This window comes from Acyrthosiphon pisum, chromosome X (assembly GCF_005508785.2).
Source record: "Acyrthosiphon pisum isolate AL4f chromosome X, pea_aphid_22Mar2018_4r6ur, whole genome shotgun sequence".
Lineage (NCBI taxonomy): Eukaryota > Metazoa > Arthropoda > Insecta > Hemiptera > Aphididae > Acyrthosiphon > Acyrthosiphon pisum.
In genome coordinates this window covers 67823417-67841704 of record NC_042493.1, presented here as the reverse complement: position 1 = coordinate 67841704, position 18288 = coordinate 67823417, and the positions used below count along the sequence as shown (strand labels likewise).

At 24.5% G+C, this 18288-nt stretch overlaps 1 protein-coding gene across 1 annotated transcript; it reads left to right on the top strand.

Annotated features, from left to right (window-relative positions):
* The first annotated feature begins 7046 nt into the window (after positions 1-7046).
* LOC100167699 lies at positions 7047-15297 on the top strand. Its single transcript, XM_001944830.5, has 3 exons — positions 7047-7202; positions 13928-14183; positions 14722-15297. The coding sequence occupies exons 2-3, from the start codon at positions 13960-13962 to the stop codon at positions 14996-14998; spliced, it is 501 nt and encodes a 166-aa protein (XP_001944865.2). The 5' UTR covers positions 7047-7202; positions 13928-13959; the 3' UTR covers positions 14999-15297.
* Positions 15298-18288: the final 2991 nt, after the last annotated feature.

Below are 18288 nucleotides of genomic sequence, written 5' to 3'. Positions count from 1 at the left end.
TTATAGGTAGATTAGGTGCTAAAAAATGCCAGTTACATCAAAATTTAAACATTACACCAATGCACAGTGTACGTACCTACCTACATTCAACAATGACAGCAATCGCCAATCAGCACTCATCCAATACTGCAGCACTGTAATCATCGTACACTTACCACCAACCCACCTCCACCCACACATATGAATAAGGTGGGTGGCTCAAGACACAATGTAACTTTTCAACTTAAAACATTATATAACTTATAAGCAAATAACAAAAAAGCCTAAACTTGTTAGCTTACAACACCATCATTACGAGCTTTGTTTTAAAACCAAGCTTAATATATAATAAAACGCAATGAGATGAACTATAAAATAAAAGTAGATTTTAGTTTCAGAGTGGTTACAAAGAATAGCTTATTAGTACCTAAGTACCTAAGTGCTATTTTTTTTTTTTATAAAAAATCACTTTTGATTATATTAAAACAAAACAAAAGCTCCATTCAGTTTCGATTGAAAATTAAACACAGGTGTTATACCTACTATATACACTTTATATTATACAGAAAGGTTTTCATTTAAAGTTCTAAAAAAAAAACAGTGAAAAAGTATTGGAATGTACCTATATGTGTATATTTTAGTATATTAGTATAGCGATAAAATAATTAAAATTTATTTTAATTTTAAAATTATTATGTTATACTAACGTTTTATTATTGATCATACATATTACAGTAATAATGTGTATAATCAATGGGTTTATGCATAATTTTTACCAAGTTAATATAATATATTATAACCAATATAACCTACTACATAAATTATTAAATTAAAATACATTGATATATTTGTTAAAGTTTTTTAATGAAAGATATAAATATGATTTTACTGTGTATAAACCTAATAATAATATGCTCTTTTTCGTACCTACATAAGAAACATCACCGTAGTCTCCTTTTTTGGAGCGATATAAAAATGCTCAACAAGCAAATAATACTATTTATAGATTGGAAGTTGAACGAACGTTATACTTTCATGAAGTTATTTCCGTATGGTTTTCGAAAAAATTCAACTCTTGAAGGTATTACATTTTATTTTATTTTTATTTGATAGTTGAGATAGTTGTATATAAAACTGACAGTAAAAAACTTTAAGTAGCTGAATTCCATGAATGGTAAATGTACTTAACTGAATAAAGTAGAATGCTGAAAAAAATACACACACACACGTACCAATATGAATAATATGATCACACTCTTTCGTTGATTAGAAAGAACTAAGTCAATGGTTATAATAAGTGTATAATTATAATCTAGAATGATATAATTAAAAAAAATTTTTTGCAGGTCTATTGTTTTTTTTAACGCATCTAAGATTGTGGAATTTTACAATATACCTATTGCATTTGGATAAGCTGTTATCATATTTTCTTTTTTTTCATATGCATAAAATTGTTAATTTCTTGAGAAACTCTTAGCGTTTTTCTTACACAATAAGTGCTATATTGCATTGTAAAATATTTTACTAATATTGGAAATTAGTGCCTAAATTAAAAATTATATATTTCATATTTTATAATATATATATTAACCTAACCTATAGGTTATGTCGTTATGATATAATAAATAGTATAAGCAATAAGCTGAGTAGTTTTTTAAGCACCTAGTTTCTTTTATGTAGTTATATATTATTAATTAGTTATTACTATTTACATATTTTGTTTTATTATTACCATTAATTTTGTTATTGAACATGCGTTAGAAACTCCTATGTATAAGTTATGACTATTTATTTATTTAAAAATATAAATGCATAATTATATATGTATACATAAATTGGTTTCCACCATTTATTATGCGAGCATTTTCAAAGATGTAAATTAGAAATTTAGAAATAATATAAGGTAATAATGTGTAAGAATATTGTATTTTATATTTTGAACTTTTAGCTGTTACGCTGTTTGTACGTTGCTTATATCATAAGTGGCATGTGGAACGACATTGATGCAATTCTGAACAATTCGTAAAATAGTTTTATATGAAAAAAAAAAATTATTTCTTGTAAGTATGTCTTTATCTAATGTTAATTGTATTCGATGTACTCTAATTACGTCAATTGTTGTAGCCATTGTCTGCACCAAACGTGATAATGATGACACACACGATACACTGCGCCCGCGGTTATGGGCCACACCGAACAGTTATCTGCATACATCAATATAACCCACCCGACATGTGGAAATATAATTTTCACTTTTATATTTTTTACTATGATAATATAAACATAAAATATGTATATACCAATACAGCAATACCAAGTGTCTACATTATATCACAGTGTAGGTACATTTCACGCTTTTTCTCGTCATAATTACACTACCACTACTTGTCCGAGGGGCGTGTTAAGTGTAGAAATCTAAGTTTTTACTTTTTAATTTTTAGATTAACAACAATTAGAAAAAAAATACATTAGATAAAACTGCAAAATTCAACCTACATAATTATTTATATTGGTATTTGAAGTATATTATTAATATGAAATTTTCTAATTTCCTAAAAAATTGTATTCTCAACTAAGTTTTGCTCAGGATTTTATTTAGATTTACTAATCTATAATTTTTGTAACCAGGATGTTTACATTTAAAAAAAATACTTATGTTTATTAGAAATACTGAATTATTAAATATTAAATATTAAATATTAAATATTAAATATTCTAAATTACTAAACATTGAAAAAACATTTAATTATAAGTTGAAACAGTTTTTTGAAACAAAAAGTCACAGAATGTTCTAATACAACAACTTTACTGAATTGAAGCTAAAAGAATTTCAACTGTAAAATAAATTTATAAAATGATGTAGGTACAAGCAAATGCCACACACCCATCAATAAATTGTTCATAAAAACAATTTCGCACGAAATTAACAATTCAGCTACAACATATTTTTAATTATAATATTATATTATTAAAGTTCACACATCACGATGTTAAAAATAGTTACACCATTAAAAAAAATGTATCAATATGGACTGGACGATTTTGATTAACTTTTTAGGAGTGACATTCTGTAAACAAAATAAACCACTTTTAAAAAAAATATCGTTCATGTTATGTTTATTTATTTATAAATCTATTTTTAACAGTAATAATTAAAATAAACTTTCAAAACACTTTTCACTTCATTATGTTCATGCATATGTAATCATATAATAAAATATAAATTATCATTAGTTTTTTATACACATTTTAATAATGACATATTATAGTTAACCGACTGGAAATGTATAATATGTGCATACGTCATTACTCATTTCGCAGCAGATTATTTTTCCAACAAAAAAAAATACTTTTATTTTCCAGAAAACAAATCATACTTCTGAGATAAACTATAGACTATACAACTATTGAGTATAATATTAAACTTTTATGTAAACTATAATACTGGACAAATTTTAACTGGGGATTGCATATCTTACTTATTTTTGTCATACATTAGAATTATATTAAGTAGGTACTGTATTTTACGGACAGGTTCATCGTATATTTAGTATACACTTTTGAACATAAAGTTCCAAAGAAAAATGTAGGTACTTAAAACGATGAACTTAATGAATATAACAATTAATATCATACTCGACTTTTATATATTATAAACAGTCAATAATATGAGATTTGAAATGGTTGAGAATGATTTTGACGAGGTCAATTTATTATGAACTTTTTCCAACTGAATTTAAATTTCCTTTTCATCACCAAATTATTGTGTATTCATTTAATTATGATAAATTATTAAATATTTATTTTTAAATGTGACCAATCAATTTTCCTCGTAAAAATACACATATCCTTAAAATAATGTATAAATAATATTTACGATTCAATATAAGGAAATTATTGAAACCATTTTTATATCCTATAAATATATTTTAAAAAACGATTTTTTTTTTTATTATTATTAAAGAGGTAGAAACACTATATTGACATAACTCAGTAGAATTATAGATTTAAATAAATAAGGAACTAGTAGATATTCTTAAATAATATATTTTTTTAAGTAGTTAATACGATAAAATATTAATTATAATATGTACCCACATTAATATATATATATAAGAATTTAAATTTCTCTTTTAACTATTCCAACATAATAATTTCTAAACAATTTCACAACAAATTGCTATATCTTGTATATTATAATGTATCCAATACCTACTAATAAATTTTAATTATCGTGAATGAAAATAAAAAATTATGATTATTATTCAGGTGTATATTATATGGTGGTATAATGATCATTTGATGACATGTCATTAAAAATATTAAAATAATAAGATTTGTATGCAATTATTTATTTTATATTTTAAGACTTCAGATACTGAATGAACTAAGGAATGTATTGGTGTTACAATAATGTATATTTTTATTTTTTTTAATATCACTTTTTGAAGCAAATATTTTGCCCCAATAAGGTCGTAAAATCAATTTTGTATTTTTTGTTGTAATTCAAAAATAAATAACTATAGACTCATACAATTTTGAACATATATTTATGATAGTGTTTTCTAGATATTATACCATTATAAAAATATGTTGGCTCTTTTTGTGCTATTGAAAGACATAAGAAATTTTAATTTTTTCAGTAATTTTCAATTTATGGTTTTATATGACAATTTTTAAAATGTAATACAACGTTCCTCATAAATTGTTCTTAAGTCAATTGAAAATAATATAAAATACATAGGTATTTTCATAAGCGTGTTTTAGTTCAATTAAGTTCAAATTTTGATGAAATTCTAAAAACGCTAAACGTAGGGATTTTCGCCTTAAATATTATATTATTTTCTGTTTGTACACAAAGGCATTTTCAATATATTTAGACTAATAATTGTAAGCCATTTATATCATAGACATATTATATAATTGTTCAATATGTCGGTATTGGTTAACTAGTTAATATAGTTAATAACAATCATCCAACTTATCCAAGTATACCTAATAATTGTTATTAAATAAAATTTTCTATGTTAATGTACAAAGATTAGTTCAACCTACTTATGATAAAAAAATAAATTACTAATATTAGGTAATATAAATAAATTAAAAACATATATAGATAAGAATCTTCTAAGTCAAAAAACTTTAACAGAAAAAATATTGAAAATACCCAGGCAGTTTTTTTTTTAAAGCATTCTAAATTAAAATGTTGACGAAAATTTACAAATTGTATTGTTGCTTAATAACTGATATATTTTTTTATTTTAATATTTAAGGGTTGAAGATGTAATAGGTACTACATACAATTTTCTTACTAGAATTTAAAAATATCGACAATACTATGAACTTTTAGTGTCATTTGATGTTAAAAATTTGACAAAATTGGATATTTATACGAATAATAACAATTTTTCCTTTAAAGATTTTTGTTATTTCTTTCTAATTTAAAATATATCCATTGTAAAATCTTGAAATAATTTATAATTACTTCAATCATCATTTTCTACATAATGAAGTTTTCAAATTATTTAGTCTTATTTTTTAAGTCCAATTAAAATTTTAAACTTATTCTTTATTAAATATTGATATTTTATATTTAGCTATTAAGCCTAGATACCTGTTGTAATTTTAGAAATATTGAAATCACCATCGAATTAACATTTTTACTCAATGCCATTTTTTTTAAATATTTTGACTAATTTTAATCCATTTATATTACTATACTATTCACATAATATGTACTTCAATAAGATACATTCGTGTTTACTATTATAAATTTATAACAAAAATAGGTACAAGAGCACAAGACGGATAATAGTTATATGCGATGTTTTGGGAAAAAATTATGGTATTTACTATAACGATATAGGTATATTATAATATATGTCGATAGAAATGGCTAATGAAGATATAATATAATAATGATTAATAATTTAATACGTGCAATATGTATTTGGCCAAACATTTTTATAACATTGTTTAAATAAACGTAATAAAAAATGTTCATTAAAAAAATAAAATATCAGAAAGCGCTTTCAGAACAAGAAGTCTTGCTACTAAATTAGTTTATTCAAAAGCTACCATAGGTATATTATTATGCTTGCATGAAGTACCACACAGACGTTCAAAACAATAGGATGTGTCTAAGTAATGATTTAAGTTCAGAAACGATAAATACATATGTAATACGTGATGTAGGTATGTATTATACTAGTATAATATAAAGTGCACATTAGGTAATTCATTATACTATTGTTGTATTTATATACTGTGTTTGTTTGTCTTAACATTTTGAATTCACCAATTGTTTATAATACCTATATATCAGTTAAAATCTCAATTCTTTAGATATTAATACGAACTTCTTGTAAAGATTAAAAATTATTTATATATTTTGCTGTAAAAGATTATTTCTATATACAGTGTATCTATAGGACCTGTTTAAGATGGAGGTTATGATCATTTTAGTATGACTTTTGTTATCACAAGAAACAATAAATCTTTTTTATATATAGGTACCTACCTACTTATATATTATGAATTGATATACTGTATGTATACCTAAGTCGTTTTTCAGAAATACCAAATATATTAACACATAACATATATACGAGTACCTACATGTGCACTAATATAAGTCGATAGTTCTTACAAAATATATACTAACAAAATATCAAAATATCCCATATAACTTTATGCCACGGTCGCATTGTAAACGCTGTGAACGAAAGAGTTGAATAATTATTATTGTTGAAGAAGTATCATAATATACACAAATTTTATTGTTGCTTTCAAATATATGGTATTAAAAAATAGTGGTTTAGTTTTATTTTATATTTTTACTCCAATAAAATCGATCTCTTGATATAACGCAACTGTATATGTAATATATATATATATATATATATAATAGTATATAGTATATACAATAATACAATATACATGTTACACATTATTATGGGTGGAGAGACTTGTTGCACAACCCTCATAGGATCGCCATCCAACACTTGGAGCGCCCATTTATGTATGTGGGTGTATGTGTGCGTGTATAAAAGGGTATATAAACCCAAGTCGTTACTGAAAACCATCTTTTCCTGTACCATCGTCAGCAGCGTTGACACTTTTTAATAGATATTTATTAAAAAAACGTATATACTTGACGTACATATATTTACTATTTTTAACAACAATATCTGCATAGGTACCTACTCAAAGTCTACTAAAATGTAAGTATTAACAATTACGTATGATAATATAAAATAAATAGTATGTGTAATATAATAATATTCTTTAAATGTTTTTATCATGTTTTTAAATAGTTTATTAGGGCTTTTTAGGTTTAATAATGTAATTTACTATTTAACTATATTCATAAAAATTGTCTAAACAACAGTGTTATGCCAATTTATTTATTTTTTGAAATAAAACGGGCACGGTCCAATTCAAAATATCCATATAACGGACAGAAGTTATATGAGAAATAATATTAACAATATTCAATAATGGGTAAAATTAACAAATAAAAATAATTATAGCAACAATAACTTTTAGACAAAATAAAATTATATTATAAAAATTAAAATCAAACAAGGAATAATAGGTGCCCATATAGTAGAGAACTAAAGTACCTCGGTAATAAAAAGTAATCAATTTTGATAAAACTATTTAGAAATTTCATTATATTGCAATAGCTTACATTATTATATTTTAATTTAGAAGTAAAACAACATTATTTAATACAGTAATTACTATATATATAAATATATAAACTTAATTTAAAATGCTTACCATAGTCAATTTGTTGTTTTTTCAATTTTTTTTTTTTAAGAATGTAGTCGTATCAACTGTGGCCATTAGCTATATTTTTACGAATATCATTGCATACTTTATAACTTCACAACTAAATGCATTATTTTTTGAAATGTATTCATAATTATTAATTAATATCTAAGTTTATTTATTATAGAATGAATTGTCTTGGTAGCCTACGTAAATATTCTTATTTTAAATATGTAATTAATAGAATGTACATTTCACACTTCATCAGTAGATAATCAGATTAAATTGACACATTTTCGTGGATTACTTTGATACACATTAAAATTATATTATAAGTATGTATAAATATATGCTAAACAATTAGACTGTTATAGGTAACTACAAGTTATAACACTAAGTTTTGTGCACGGATAATAAAACAATTCTATAAAGTACAAAAATACATTCTACTTGTGTTTACTAAATCATGCTTATATTATAGGTAGGTATTATATAAATTATTAGCTGTGTAAGGTATTTTTTTATTTATTAAATGTAACATATTTTGTTTGATTTTATTGTTTTATGTATTTACAACTTAATAAATAATAATAATTAAAAATACGCCAAACTTAAGGAGCAATAATAAGTAAATCATTAATGACACTTAATTACAATAGCAGATTGATGATATACAACCAAAATATTTAGCTGCCTATATAATGCATAAATTAAATAATAAATGTTGATTCTAAATTTTATCAAGATTAGAATTTAAGTTAGAAGTCATTTTTAATTAAATTTAAGTATTACGTAATTAACAAATTATATACAAATTACTATTACTATTTATATATTTCAACACAACCAATTTATTAAAGAAGTTTATGTTACGGAATTTCAAATATAAATTGTGAAAGTTTGTTTATCATTGAATTATGAAAATAATATTAAACATTTCTTAAATCCTAAAACTTTTTTGTTTATCATACTTAAAAATAACAAATATGTTATGATGAAAATACAATTTCAACTTGTAACAAATAATAGATACCTCAACACAGGTTACCTATATTTAATTTAAAAACTAAACTTAGCATTTCTTATATTTCTTTTTTATAATTATTAAAAAATGCTTTAATTTTATTTAACGAAGAAAATTTATATCAGGTACTAAAATTAAAGATTAATTATTGCTAATTGTAGTTCGTACCTATGTCTTCGTAAAGTTTACAAATATTTTTAATTAATCCATTAAAATGAATTATATTTTAAATGATAGACAACTTGAAATAGTCTTTATTTAAGATCATATTGTCACATAGTATTATAATTTGAAGATAAACCTATAGCAACAAAACCTAATATTAATAAAATATTGTCAGTATATTATATTTATTTGTATATGCGTTTGTACAAAAATATTGGTTACCTACGGAAAATATATATAAAAAATATTTACAACATATTTTCAATGGTTTTACGATGATAAGTTTTTTTTTTTTACTGGAGTAAAGACATGAAATTTTCAACAAATATTTATATTATCATATTTTTGACATACAAATACATTTTTAAAATAATATCTCGGCTATTTTTGTTTTATTTATAGATATTTAAATTTTGTTTATATTTATGTTGATACAATATTCGATTGTAAGCAAACAGTATAATTCATAGTTCCTCATACGTTTTTTTTACAGAAATCTAAAAAAATAAAAACAACATACCTATGCACTCTTTTTTATATTTTTTAATTATATGGACACATTCAAAAAAGGAAAAACTTTAAACTACTAAAATTAATTTTTAAAACATGTCATCAAACTGTAAAAAGATATAAATCAAAAACGTAAATTATTTTCCATGAAATGATTGTTTACTTCTAAAAGAACTACCTTTTAATTTCTACAATATAATCTATGTAAATAGTAAATACTATACATCATATTTTAATATTTATGTTAGTTTATTTCATTTAAACGATTGAACCATAAATAGTATAGTAAGAATGTACGTTATTAAAAAGTTTGTTGTAAAATCTTAACAATCTTCACAAATCTACAAGTCAAATTTAATAAAAATAAATGTATGATAAGGTTAAAAGTTTAAAACACTAATATTTCATAATATGAATCCTACTGTATTTACGGTTTTGACCAAATATTAAATTATATAAATATTACCAAACCATTTTAAGAAGTAGATTTTTTTACTAAACGTACTAAAAATAACAAGTATTTTACTTCAAAAAAATTGTTGGGTGTAACCGTGAATTTTAATTGATGACTGGTAAAAATGACTTGTTATTCCTACTATTATTTTCATTCTCAAAAAAATGTTTTTATTATTATTACACTATAATACAACGTTTTTGCACTCTTGGGATTAATAAAAAAAAGTGTAATTTTTATTTAAAAACAATAACATATATTATAATTATACATATGTTAGGTATACGTATTATTTTAAAACGTAAAAAAATATTGAGTATTGTAAAAATAATTGTTATCTTTTTATTATTTTTAAAAACCAAATAACTTCATCTCATATGAAATTATTTAATTTTTCAATCCAACCGGGAATATTTTATCATTATTTTCATTTGGGTGATACTTGGTCACTGGAATTTAGAGTTTTAGACACACACTAAAATATATTTATTTAGTCTGAGTTGAGCTCATTTTATACACCTCATACTAATTCATACGAAGAACTTTCCATTTTAAAAAACTATGTCGATACTAAAAATCTGATCTGGTTTGCAGCGTCACCATACTAATTTGTTATTCTAGCACGTATTGGTCGTTGTTGACATGTTTTAATTGTATTTCTTTCTCGGGATTATTATGTAATCACTATACGTACACTTTTAACAGTCTCAAATGGCGCCCCCTATGCATTTTTAACTTTCACACAACACTGCCATATATTGTTGTTGTATGGACCACTAATTTCTTGGACGCTTTATAAAATAAAATTTAAAAACGCGATTTTAGTGTACACGAAATTTTAAAAAAAATTGTGCATTTATTTTTTTAACATTACAAACCTGTTTTCACTCATCTCAGCAATAATTATCTTAATCTAATAAATATATTATTAATATTTTAATAATTTCACCCATCGGTACCTAACTAATATGTTATTACACTTATTATCTTAGTATGTAGGTAGTTTAATAGACTTTTAAGTTTGGGGCGTTCCTTGGATGATTCCAAGATTCTTAGCTTAGGGCCTCATCAATTTAAAATTACAGTGGAACCAAGTCCAAATTCAAGTGAAAATAAATGTATTTGACTTGTCAAGGTTGTCGACTTACTAAGGTTAGATTAGGCAAAAGAACGGCATTTATTTCGACTTATTAAAGGTTTTTGACTTATCAGAGTTTCACTGTATAGTGTATTTTGAATTATCATAATTATCATTATATAACATAAGACCTAAGTTATGTATCGTAGATCATGTAGTCAACGGTGGGCAAGTCCCCAAGTCACTTGATGAGTTTTAACTGTTTACAAGTTACCTAATTATTTATGAATATTTCTATAGAATTTACTAGGTAGTGAATTAGTATTCGTTATCACTTGTAATTATTTCTATCATTAGTAATTTTAATAATGTTCAGAACTTAGTTAAGGACAATAGTAAATAGTAAGTATTAGGTATATTCAGAACAATAAAATAAAATACTCGTCAAAAGTCTATAATTTTGTTACTTTAATAATGCGTCCGTTGATTGTAGTCGGTGGCAAAATAAGCTTCATAATAATTAAAAATACTAATAGATCCCTGATTTTTAATTATTTTAAAAAAACGTTTGAAGTTTAAAATATTTTAGTGGCTTTTTTCATATGTTTATAATACAGGCAAAAAAGGTAGGTACCTGGTACATTATACAATTTAACGGACTTCACCGATTTTCTTCATTTCATTTTTTAATCTATTAGTAGATATTAGTAATTTATCGACGATGAAAGACATTCATAAATTAAAATAATCAAAACGGTATAGCATATAGGTAATTGTAATATGTAATTTAAGGATACACGTCAAAATATCGCGGAAATATTGTCGCGGTAAAAATATTGAGGCAATATTATCGCGGTAAAAATATCGCAAAAGTAAATATGTCGTTGGTACAAAAATATCGGAATAATATAGAATTTTGTTTTCATGACAATTTTAGTAAAAAAAAATATTATAATACAAAATAATAAGTACATTCATGCGAGTATATAATTAATAAGGCCAACACTTGATGCATTTGCATATTTTTATCGGTTGGTCAAAAAAATTGCTAATTTATACCAAAATTTGTTTTATAACCTAACGATGCTGTATACAAAACTTTATTTTTTAATTTTTAGGGCTTATTTTAGCATTTAGTATATTTTTAGAGCATATTTAAGATTTTAAAAACTCGGGAATTACAAAATATTAATTTGTTTCACTCATATATCTTATTATGGGTATTTCAACTGATTTATGAAAAGAGGTAATCTACTCTAAATCGCTAATTATTATTAATCATATTTTTTTACATTAAGTAACATTTTTTATTTTAGAGCATATTTTAAGGGCATATTTTGGTAATTTTTAGTGTATAACTGCATACATATTTTATAGATTTTTAGGGCATATAATTATTGGCCTTAATAATTGATAATATCGTTTTTGCGACAACTTAAGTTATATTACTAAACGAATACTGTCGTATAGGCGTACACCAAACAAACAAATTATAAAATTGTTATCTTGCGATAATAATGACGCGCGAGATTACTGATGTGCTATGAAATGAACCGCGACTTTATTTCCGCGACAATATTGCCGCGATAATTTGACGGGACACCGTAATTTAAAATATATATCATGTATGTATATGTAAAAAAAAAATAGAAATAAGAACATTTGAAAAGAGTAAAAACCATTGGTGAATATTACAGTTTACTTTTGAATACGGTTGACTAAATCAGTCCGGCACTAAGTGCTCACAAAATAGTAGTTAATAAACTAAATTGGTTTGCACCTACCTACTGTTATTTTATACTGAAGAAAGAAAATCACATGTCAATTTAATAAAAGTTCCAATGGGGTTACTCTCAAAATAAAGTAAAAATAACATGGTACCTACACTATATAGTATGTTCTTCTACAATCGTTTAGTACTCACGTAAAGAGCTTTCTTCTACAATTATTTGTTTAGGATTTTTTAGCTTATTGTTTTTATATTTCAATACAGATTACAGTACTAGTCAAATGACAATTGTTATTTTCATTATGATTGTAATTTATTTAATTAAAATAAGAATATTAGTTAAACAGTTTATTTCCTAATTAAGTAGTTAAAAGTTATATACAACTTAACTTAAATTTATTTTACTTTACTTTACCAAGTTTTTTAAGCATAAAACCACAATACACCTAATTATTTAATCACAAAAATAAAAATAAAATTTGTATTTTAAATATATATTTGTATATTTATCTTTTTCAATGATATGTATTTACCGAAACCTGCATTCTTCGCCGAAGTTCAAGTACTATTACATCTCACAACAATACAATATGTACCTACGTCAGTACAAATATTACAGTAAAACAACAATTAAAATCCAATAACCATTAAAAATAATCAACACAGACTTTGGTAGTTGGTTTATTTAATATAAAACATTTAAATAACATTTAAAAAATACAAATACATTTCTAGGACCAAAACATATTATAACTGAACCAATACTAACTAAATATTTTATTTCTTGTTATGAATATTTATAATTGTATTCAGTTGTTAAAAAAAAATTAAAGAATTTATTAATTAATTAATATTTTACTTATATAATATTTTATGAAATGTTGTTAACTTTACTATGAGACGATTTTAGCGGTTCCTTTTTTTTAATGATTACGGCTCCTTAGACACCTCAACATATTGTAACTTACCAATAAATTTGAATCTTATCCTCTATTATAGACTATAGCCTATAGCCCATGCTATAATTTAATATATCTTCTACTTGGAATTATTATTTATGTTATTATCATGCAGAGCTATTTAAATTTTACAATACATAAATAGTAATTGATATTTCATAATAAGTGTTTCCGTTTACGTCACAATATTTTTACCTATTTTGTAATGTAAAATATATATTTGTTTAAAAATTCACTATTATAATTTTTTCAGACGTAGATACAATTAGATCTAACGTTTTATCCATGCATCAAAATAATAATTCTAACATGGTCAGAGTTGTGGTCTACATTGGATTTGTCATCTATGTGATGGTCTTGGCTACAACTTGTTGCTGTCATCCCGTGACGTCTACTGAAGTGGAAAGCATAGCTCGACCTACACGACCTAAAACTTTCGGTTCACCAGATGAATTGCGTTCGTACCTAGACCAATTAGGACAGTACTTGGCGGTAGTTTCTCGTCCAAGGTAAGTTCATTTATACCTTAATTTAATCAAACGAATCCCTATACATATTATTTTGATTTTAACAGCCTAATTCATTATATAGATGAAACGGTAGTATCAATTAAATCTAGAAAATTAATATCGTAATTACAATTTGTTTGACTTATGTTTCAACGCCTTCAATTATTAAACTATTTTACTTGATTAATTAATTAAATTGGATTTAATGTTATACACATATTAGTACTTGGCCCCACTGAGAGGACTAAAACCACAGATAAAAAGTAGGTAGTTATTATATTTTAATTCAAACATAAATGATAATATAAACTAATAATTTAATGTGTTAAAAACTTACCTAAATCATACACAACCAACAAAACAATTAAAATACTTACAATACCTATACCATTTTATTATGTTTTATTATTTATTATAAACTGTATTATAATATTATTAAATATAGAGTTCAAATTACCTAAATGTTATTGAGATCAGCTACAGTATTATTAAAATGATAAATAATAAAATTTATCAAAAAAATGTTGTCTAAAATTAGGTTTGGAAAAAGGAAACCTACGTTTCCAGTCATCCCATCCGCCATCACAACACCAAGGTTACAACAGTACATCGACCATCAACGCATGCTTAACAATATTATAAACAGAGAAGACGAGGAAGCTTATAAATTACAATACAAACCGGCTGCTATAAGAAATTCAAAAGACTTGTACGACATGTTGTTTACGACACGTCGCGAAAACGGAAATAATGACCGCCATCAATACTATTTAATGCAACAAGATATAACGAACGCAGACATTGGCTTAGATTAAAATTAATTATCATTAAAATGTATTTGTAGAATAATAATACACGTGTGTAATGTATTTGTATTTCTTAAAAACTTTAGTCATGTACAGACACTATTGTACTAGTTATTAATAATATAAGAGTCTTATAAAATGTTAATTAAACAGTATAAACAAAATCCGTAAAAAGTATTAGGTATAGGTAGAAATCTGAAAATTATCTGGACGTTAGTATTATATTAGCTGAATTCAATATTATAATTTATAAATAATAAAAATATCAGTTTGTTTTTAATTTTTGTTCTGAAATATAAACAACTTTTATAAATACAATAAGCCAGAGGTATTCAAACTTTTTCATCCCACGGCTCCTTTGTGTATTCACAATATTTTTACGGCTCCCAAATTATTGTAAAAAATTTAAACAAAATGTACGGATACAATATGGTCAATATCAGTGATAATAACAGTGTCTTTAGTACCTACTAGAAATAAAACTTCAAAGACCTAGTCACAGAATTTGTTTCATTATCGTTTGCATAATCGATTTAATGATTATAAATTATGTTTATTGGGGACGGAGTGGCCGAACGGACTAAGGCGTCGGTTGTGACGCACACCGGCGCTGGTTCAAGCCTCGGTTCACGGGCGGCATTTTTCTTCGGGCATGTCATGGTGTCCGAAGAACAAGTGCCGCCATCCCCCACCCGGGCATGACAGATACATACGGGTTCCCACTTGAAAATCTGCCAAAACTAAACACACGTGCTTACACCTACTGTTCCCTCCCCCACAGTATAAAAACCACCTTATGGCCTAAGTTTCCGCGGGTTAACTAATAAAGAAGGTGGGTAAGTGGATGTCTCTTTAAGCACCGGGAAAAACAAACAAAAAAGGTGGATGTCGCTCTGCTATACAGTAGGTTACAAGTGGGTCACTGTATAATGGATAGTATTAAATTTGAATTCAATGATATAATATCACTGTATAAGAAAAACGATTCTGAGCGGAGACGGTTCGTCAGTCTAGATATTAGACATATACCTATTATAGGTATACTTGTCTATAGTATTAAAAAAAAAATTGACCTATAATAGGTATCGATAATAAATTTCAAATTAATCACAATAACCATTAGGTAACGCGTTATACATCAACAACAAACCGTGGTACTATCATAGATATATAAAAGTATACTTTAGAAGTTTCAAGTACCCACGAATAATATTATACAATCATCACAACAAAATAACTAAAATAGTTATTCCACAGGTTTTTTAATATTATGTAATTTCGTCCCAATTTGAGCTTAAAATGACTTTAAAAATAAACTGTGCTTATGTATTTTTTTAGATTTTTTGGTAACAGAATTAACTACTTACGTGGAATCTTGTTTTAAATTTTCATAATAATTATTACATTTTAGATTTGATAAATTTTTTCAAAATTCGATCTTTAAATGCTTATAAAAAAAATTGTGCCTATGTAGTTTTAATATTTTTCAACTTCTATTATAACAATATATTAGGGGCATTTTATTAAATGTTTACACTTTTTGGCCCAACAAATAAAACTTTATTGATATTTATAGAAAAAAAAACTAAAAAAATTGATATCTGAAAATGTCCGTAAACAGCGCAATAAGAGTCAAATTATTTTCAACATTTTATCGTATATAGAAAATATAGAAACATTCAGTTAAATTTTCAAATATCTACAGTCATCCTTTTTTAATTAAAAAAAAATAAGAAAAACGTCACATGAGAAATTGAGCGATTATCAAATGTTATAAAATATGAATTTCAAACGCTCATAAAAATTGAATTTGACTTTCTTGTATACATTTTTTTAAACTGTGAGTAAGGATTTTTAATATTTTTCAAATGTCATTGTAACAATATAGTAGTAGCCTTGTAGTAAATTTTCAAGTATTTTTACTCAAGAAATAAAATTTTATTGATATTGATAGAAAAAAAAACTAAAAAAAATGGAAACTGAAAATGTCCGTAAACAGCTCAAAATAAATCAAATTATTGAAAAATGTTATGGTGTATAGAAAATCCAAACATAAACATTCAGTCAAAATTGTATGCACCTACCGTAATTTGTCTTAGAGTTGTACCAATAACCAAAATCGATTTTCTCGAAAACAGATTTTGCATAAAAATGCTCATTTTTCCTTAATTTTTCTTTTGTTTTTCACGTCGCATTTGAAATCTACTGGGAAATTTTTATTTTTGACCTCCCCTAAGTACCAACTAGATAAAATTAAAACTAGATAATTACATTCTAAAATATTAGAATTTAAAATTCATCAAAATTTTCAACAATTTTTCTTTTCATAGCTAACATTATAAATGTTGATAGAAGACTTCTCATAATTGTTCCTACCTTAAACAAAAAAAAAGAGTTTGCTGGAAAGTAACATACATTTTTTATGAGCGTTTGAATCAAAAATGTGTACAACATTGAATTTTCAATTTTCATTAGTAAATTAACGAATTTTCATCTATAGTTTTTTATATTTTGTTATAATTTAAAAACGAATAATCCTAAATACTTGAAATTCTTACCAAATGTTAAAATTAAAACTTTCTCAGGTACATGGTAAAATGTTAAAACAATTTTGACTCTTTTTGAGCTATTTATAACTATGAGAAATTGTTCAAATATTTTCTTTTCATAGCTAAGATTAAAAATGTTAATAAAAGATTTCACAAAATTTTTTCTACCCATAAAAAAAACGTATACTTAAACGGAACTTTAATTTTTTATGAGTGTTTAAATTTATAATTGTTACGATATTCGATGTTCAGCGGTAAATTGAATTCACCATTAATCGATTTTTTAGATTTTGTTGTATTTCGAAAATGAATAACCGTAAACTTTTGAAATGTTCACCAAATATTTATATTAGCATTTTCTATAAATCGTAAATTCGGCAAATAATTTCGACTCTTCAGCCAAGATCGTCAGCCTATAATCTATATCAAGTGTATTTCATAATATTATGTTTCACTTATTTTACCATTAGTATATCAGTAGATAGGTTGATTTAATTGTTGACAAAAACATTGCTTTTGTATTTAGTTATTATAATAGTATATATTTCTATCATATTATTGTTATTAACTTAAAAGTCAATACCACCAAATTGTAGAACTGCAGTGTGAATAAAAATTCATAAAATATAATAGTAATATAGCTTAAAACTAATTTAAAAGTTTAAAAATTTAATTGCGTAGGTATTGTAAAATCTATAATATACCTACTTAAAAGTTTTAAGTCACACGAATAATATTTTAGATTCTGAG